Source organism: Gymnoscopelus braueri (assembly GCF_963280865.1).
Source record: "Gymnoscopelus braueri genome assembly, chromosome: 12".
NCBI classification, from domain to species: domain Eukaryota; kingdom Metazoa; phylum Chordata; class Actinopteri; order Myctophiformes; family Myctophidae; genus Gymnoscopelus; species Gymnoscopelus braueri.
Window position 1 is genome coordinate 24,364,999 of NC_137614.1, and position 7,519 is coordinate 24,372,517.

The window sequence follows — 7,519 nt, forward strand, 5'->3', positions numbered from 1 at the left end:
CGCACATGCATGCACACGCACGCACGCACACACACACACACACACGCACACGCGCACACACACACACACACACACACACACACACACACACACACACACACACACACACACACACACTCCAACTAATGTTAAAGGTGGTGGTGTAATTATTAAAGTGATTACCGTAATATTATTAATTATTTTAGTCCTAGCACTATATTCCCATAGTCATCATATTAAGTATTTGTGATTTAATTTGACTCTTGTGTAGTAGGCCTACAGCACCTGTATCTGGGAGGCGGCCATGTCTCAGGAGATAGAGTGGCCTCTTGGGAATCTGAAGATTCCTGGTTCAATTCCCGTTAGTGTCGAAGTGTCCTTGGGCAAGACATTTAACATCTAAATGTCCCTGATGAGCAGCTGCTCACCAAGGTTGGTGCCTTGCATGGTTGCCTCCACCGCCACTGGTGTGTGAATGGATGAAAGTAATGCACATTGCAAAGCACTTTGGACAAAGGCGCTATATAAATTGTACATGGGATGTTGCAAATAAATTGTGGGCCCTGATCCAGAACAGGCTGAGAACAATAACCACTGGTCTACACTAGCCTACCTTTGTATTAGTTTCCATAAATGTTCAACAACAAGTTGTGAGCTGGTAGGTCGGCCTTTTTCGGCGAGCTACTCTGTCATACACAAAGTAGCTATAAATCAGCTCACAGGCCTGTCATTGAGCTTGCCTTCTCAAAGTCTCAATGTAGGCCTGAGGAAGGGATCAAAGACACATCAGTGAAGATGACCCATGTTACCTCTGTTTTGTAGTTTATTAATTAAGACTAGGGATACAAAATACAAATAAACGTACAGTATATGCCTAATTGTTTTATTGAGTGGTACGTGAAACTAACATATTCTCATTTTGTAGAAAGAGGTTAGGCACTGGACCCTGTGAACAACTAACCTTGTTGACAGTTTTATGTCCATCTCAGGAGGAGATAAAGCCTAGAAAATAACTACTGCTGAACTGTCTAATGGGAAGTATTGCACACAAGGCTACATGTTGTCCAGCCTACCGGAACAGGAGGAGGAACAGCTGTGTGAACATCTGGCCATGCCCCCTCAACACTGAGAATTGGTTGTGCTCATGAAGGATGCTAAAACAAATATATCTGTAAGTGAAACATTACACTCATGACCTGGATATTCCACAATAAAAATTTAATTAAATGAAAGTAATTGGACTGGATCTTTAAGATATTTCAGGACTCTCCATTGGCACCGTAATCTAAAATCTGAACTTGTTTCATTCATGGTGTCATACATACTTTTAATTTGCTTTCACTCTGAGTTTCTTCTCATCATCATGTGTTCTGTAATCAGACTGTTAAAGCTCCATTGTGCGATACACTTCTATTAATAAACAAAGCCAATTACAACAAGCCAGCTCTCCCACGCATGCAACAAACTGTATCAGCCATAGAGATAAAGATTAGATTTTAATAAATAGTAAAAGTACAGCACCATGTTCAATTACAACTACCACAAAACAACATTCCAGGGTACAAGAATATTATACAAAAAATTATCCATCATGATAAAAAAATAACCATATAAATAAAATGACACTGTAATAACCATTGGAACACATGAATAAAACTATAGACAAAAGTGGAGTTTGTGCACAGATTCATTTACAATCTTACACACAAGGAGGACATATTATACTTTTAAAATGATCTATCTACCAGTCTATCTATCTGTCTGCATGTCTGTCTCTCTAGCTGTCTATCTGGGTTCTTCTCAATAGTTTTTTTTGGGGGGCGGCCATAATTTTGAATGGCTAGAGAGGCCATCTGGGAAAACAGAAGGTCCCCGGGTGTGCACCCCCGGCCGAGATCTACTGTATGTGACGAAGTGTCCCTGAGCAAAACACTTAACCCCTAACCCCTCCCCGGGCACTTTACTAATGGCACCCACTGCTCCTAATAGTTAGGATGAGTAAATACAGAGGACAAATGTCATGTACGTATGTGCAAATGTGACCAAAAAATAGAAGTGGGGACCATATTATCATTATTATTATTATTATTCACACACATGTTTATAATGAGTGTGTAATTTACAGAGGGGGAGTAAGTTTTATTCATAAAGAAATTAAGACGTGTTAAAACCGTGTTGAAGTACAACAAACCTATATTCTACCATAGGATGTGAGACTTCTAACTAATAAAAACAGCTGAATGAATGAACTGCTTCAGCTGCTTTGGCCACTGTTTTCCAGAGATTTTTCAGTGTCTCTCTTCCAATTTAATGAAGTGGGACACTTTCATTCTACAGTATTGTATCTCTCCGCTGACAGTGATGTTCATCAGTTAGGGAGCATGTGGGCGGAGTGGATTCCTCTCTATAAATCGTGTAAAGCACAATCAGTCTTAGTTCTGGCCATTATCATTCGACTAAAAACACATGGTTACATGATTAAAATACAAGATTAATCATTTTGCACTCCGCAAGTGCTGTGACTTTTGCACTGTATCTCCTGGAGAGCTTAGAGTTTAGATCCCATAGCCTGAGGAGACGGTCAGCTGCAGTATCCAATAAAATAACACAACCGATTTTCAATTCATTCATTCACTTGTTCAGACAAAATACTTCCACAAAGGATCCACTCGATGTGGCCTCACTCCAAGAAGCTCCTTGGGGAGCCTCCTCTCTCCTCATCTCCTCAACAAGCCAATTACAAACTGAGAAGTCCTTCAAGATGGCAGAACTCGATCAATATTTGTATCGTGGCTGGAGGAAGGAGGAGTGAGGACACAAAAATGTAATATTGAGAAGAACCATCAGTATATCTGTCTGTCTTTCTATCGGTCTTTAGCAGCTCTCAGGTCAGTAGTAACAGGGTCATGTTGTATAGTTTGATGTAACATTAAAGCCAGCAGACCAGCTCTGTTAGTCATGGCTGTTCTCAGGTTCCTTTCCTGTTCAAACAACTCATCCAGCTTATACCACTGCAAGAGAGAGAAAGAGAGAGCGAGAGAGTGAGAGGCTGGCAGAACCTCATCAGACCCAAGTTGTCAACATATTTAACATGATAATTAAACGTTTGCTCATTAGTCATTTCTACAATCAATCTGAGTTTGATAGTCAATCATGTGCATGCACATCATTATAAACGTAATCTCTCAAGACAGATAGCCGATGGGTTCCCAGATTGTAATAAACTAGAAAAGTGTGCTCCAGGGCGGGTTGCCTACCCAGGGCCTGCAAACTTTGATCATAGCCACTTGGAATGGGATCTGAAAAATCTAACTCATACTTCTTGATCACATGACCCCAGAGATAATGTGTACTGATTTGAGAGTTTTGGACAAAATCTGTAGTAGTAGCAAAAAGTGTGTTTTGAAGAAAACGCACAATGACAGAAAATTTAATCTGGCACAAACAGGGCCTATAAGTTGCGTCATGATCCAAGGAATGAAGGGAAAAAGATATGTTGATTGTACGACCTACGGTTCAAGAGTTATAGGCCAAAATGTGAAGTGGGCTTCACATGAGGAGATTTGACAAATATGGGATGGAGGTTCTTCCTTGGCTTAGTCTGAATGTGCGTGCAAGGTTTCCCAGCAATCGGGCACTGCATTCATGATGTGTGGCATTTTGTGCAAAACAGCCACCCCTCCAAACTTTGGAAGCCAATCATAGGCAATCGGAATGGAATATCAGAAATGTGACAGATACGTCTTCATCACATGACTACAGAGATAATGTGTACTGATTTGTGTGATTTTTGGCCAAAATCGGCCATGCTGATATATCAGCATGGCCTGTGTATCAGCTCCGCCTCCTGCCACAGCGGGGAAGGCGTTAGACAATGCATGGAACCTCTGCGCTTACTCAGAACGCAGAAGCGGAATACCGCTGCTAGTGTGAATTTGGCATTAGAACAAGATTAATACAATGAGCAAAAAATATATTTTAAGTGCGAATAAAGTTGAACTGTTAATCAAGTTTTATTGTGTATTACTTTTCAGTTGTATTAATCAAGTTTTACTGAGTATTCATGTTTTGTAATGATTTTAATAAAGTTTCACTGTATATTAATGTTTTGTTGTATTGTTGTCCTACCACTCTGACTCTCTCAAGGTCGACTTCAGCTCGTCTGAGTTTTTCCCAGCAGTAATGTTTGTTACATTTCCTCTTCGACACGCGACAATAATCTCCTGTCGCTTCAAACACATCCTTCACTAACGGACAGCCACACACCTCATCTACTGGAACCTACAGAGACACACACACACGCACGCACACACGCACAAACACCAAACAGACAAAGATGAGAAAGTGAATACATTAGCATGTCCTACTGTGTCTTCTACACTCTCTCAATTAAAGTTGAATTTTATTTATTTATAACACTTAAAATGAATAAATAATGCGGACATCTTGAAAACAGGAATGTTTGTGTGATGTGCGTGTTTGGAGCATGTGAGTGGAGCAGAGCTGTGAGATGTTGTAACCACCACATTAGCTGTTCATAGTCTAGTGTTCTGTGATGGATGACGTCAGGAGTTGACTCTCTCCGAAAATTTATACTAACAGGCGACAGAGTTGACTCACTTCTATTATTGGAATTTCGGCAGCTCTCCAGCGGCAGTGGAGAGTGCACAAACAGATGCTTACACTACATGAGAGATATTAACACTAGATGAGCAGAGCTCTGTGACTATCACACTAGGCTATATGGGCATACACGTTTCTTGATTTCTTGATCATTGATTCTCAGCCTACAGTGTCACACAATTTATTAAACGCTCAGCAAACACACTGTTGTAATCCATGGAAGAGCTGGCTATGCAGTTACAGAGACGAAAGCTAAATTGATTTAATGGATTTCTGGAGTTGTCAGCAGAGCCAGAGAGGAGGTCAAAGAGTTCAGGGTAAATCAACTGTCAGTGATGGACACTGTGATCATCGCATCAGTGGACTACAAACAGCCCCTGCAGCATCATAACAATGCAGCTCCTTGTTTTCTTTTTTGGGAGAAGTGAGTGTTGAGTGTAAGAGCAGCCTTGTGAGGGTTTAGTGGAGTTCTCTGCTCGCAACTCTGCTCACATCCTCTGGTCAAACAGAGACAGTCCATTTATATTATCAGTATCATTTATACTAATTGACATAGTAGCTCCCACCTTTTTACTTTTGAACAAAAATATACAGTTTGTATGTACTATCTCCTATTAACATAGAACAGCACTTGTGCCTTCTTTTTTGTATTATTATTATTTAAGATGATGTTTGGCAACATATGTGATGTCTATTGTTTGTCTTTTGTTTTGTGTGTTGTTTTGTTCATGAAAAATGAATAAAATGTAAGTGAAAAAAAAAAGAAAAATAATTGACATGTTTATTAGCATCCTCAAATGAATGAACGTGTTTCAGACAAAACATTTTCTTCATCAACCTTAACTCCTGTCTTTTCACACTGTTTGCAGTAAACATTTTTTAGACCTGAATGTGCGGTCACTAGTACTGTACATCTGGTCTCTGATTACCTTCTTGCAGTTGTCAGCACCTTGTAACAGCACATGCTGTGCACTAAGCTTTTTTTCCCCTTTTCTTTTTGTTAATTCACATGTTAATTACTTCTTCTAGTCTATTCTACCATGTCCCCCTCTCATCCTGGCTGCGTCTCTAGTGGAGATGGCTTACCTTGGGGTCTCTGGAATGTTCCGGACAGAGAACCTGTAGTCTCTTACAATACGTTTTACTCTGGGGGTTATAAACATCACAGAACAGTCTGGTCGCACTGCAGGGAGACAGAGATACAACAAGGGACAGAATGACAGATAAAGAGAGAAGCCGATTTTATTAGAAAAACAGGGTCCTACATTGAAGATAGCAGCCATGTACAGAATGTATATTTGAGTCAGTTCTCTCCTTACCCTTCTATGCGTGTTGGGTACATGGAACCAAACGATGTTTGACTCTCATACTGAAACAACAAGCAGTCAGGATGAGCACAACAACGTTGAACACACAGCTGATTAGCATTTTATTTTACATGAGATTTCAACATTAGAGTTAGGCAAAATCTTTCTCTTGACCACCTAATATTTGTTGTTTCTTATGGAAAACATCCGGTCGCAGGATAATGTTTACTAATTACAGCCAGTATTACATGTGGTGAGCCAGAGGTTAGTAGCTACTGCTGCATTGCTTTGAACAGGTTTGAACCAGAAACACACATGAAGTTTCCAGTTCAGATCTGCTGCTAAGCCAATCAAACAAAGCTATGAACTGGAGCAGGAAACGGGTATGTCACCTTCTGAAAACTGGGACTACAGTTATGCACAAAGCCAAGTTAGCATAGTTACATGAGTTCACTCCCAGTTGACTCAAGCCACTGCATAGAAAGTTGCCATGCTTTTATATTACAAAAGAGAGGCAGGTGTCTGGCATTTTTTTCATAGTTTCTACATTGGACGACATAGTGTAGCAGGGCATTTCTTTTTTAATGTTTTTTTTTTACACTGGACGATATAGTGTGGCATGGCATTTTCTTTTAATGTTTTTTTTAAATTGGACGATATCGTGTAGCTTGACATTCTGTTATGGTTTTAAAATTAGAAGACATAGTGTAGCATGGCATTTTTTAAATGATTTTTACATTGGACAACATAGTGTAGCTTGGCACTTTTTATGGTTTTTATATTGGACGATAATGTATGTCAGTTAATGTTTTTAGATTTTTATTTAGTTTAAAATAAATAATAATAATAATAATAATGCATTGTATTTATAAAGCACTTTACATTCTTGCGAATCTCAGAGCGCTAGAAAAAAACATTATTTACCAGACAGACTGACTAACCTTAGCGTAGCATCGTTCCATGTGTCGCAGCGCCACCTTGGGGTTGACGGGGTGACTACAGGAAACACAGAATATCTGAAGGTCTGTGTCATCTTCTCCCTCATTCACCTGAGGGGTGGAGAAAGAGAAAGGCAGAGAAAGAGCCAGATAAAGGGAGACATCAGAGGTCAGGAATTTTTTAGGGAACTTTGGACCATTCTGTCATACTCTTTCAAAATCCATGATATGCTTAGCTGTCCTCTTCAATTTAACCCAGATGTTTTCTATTGGACTGGGTTCTGTAAACTGCAATGGCCATGGCAGAACCTTATTTCTGTATTTTCCTATGACCTGCTGTGTGTTGGGCTGTTGTCTTGTTGAAAGGTCCGCCTGTGACCAAGAATAAGATTCAGTCCCTGTGTGTAGGCACTGATATTTTGAGATAAAATATCCTGATACTTGATAGACTATACAGATGCTCTTGAAATCTTCCCCTGCACTCCTGAGAGCAGGTACATTAAGTACAAGTACAGTAAGTAAGTAGCTGTGCCTGTGGGAACCAAAGGTTACTTCTGGTGAGCTGAGCACATGTCACTGACAGTAGAACAGAGAGTTTAGGGCCACCTGGTGGCCTTCAGTGGCCCTAGGGCAGGTACTTACAGGTTCCTTGTATGCATTGCTTCCCCAGGA

The 7,519-nt window shown here is 40.1% G+C and overlaps 1 protein-coding gene across 1 annotated transcript in view; it reads right to left on the reverse strand.

Annotated features, from left to right (window-relative positions):
• Positions 1 to 1,456: 1,456 nt before the first annotated feature.
• Positions 1,457 to 7,519, reverse strand: part of cxxc1a (CXXC finger protein 1a) — a gene marked incomplete at its 5' end in the record, with an annotated part of 12,552 nt that continues 6,489 nt past the window's right edge. The window contains 5 exon segments of the mRNA XM_080443865.1: positions 1,457 to 2,990; positions 4,108 to 4,260; positions 5,689 to 5,785; positions 5,922 to 5,971; positions 6,851 to 6,958. Of these exon segments, the coding sequence (XP_080299991.1) occupies positions 2,844 to 2,990; positions 4,108 to 4,260; positions 5,689 to 5,785; positions 5,922 to 5,971; positions 6,851 to 6,958 (555 nt within the window). The 3' untranslated portion in view covers positions 1,457 to 2,843.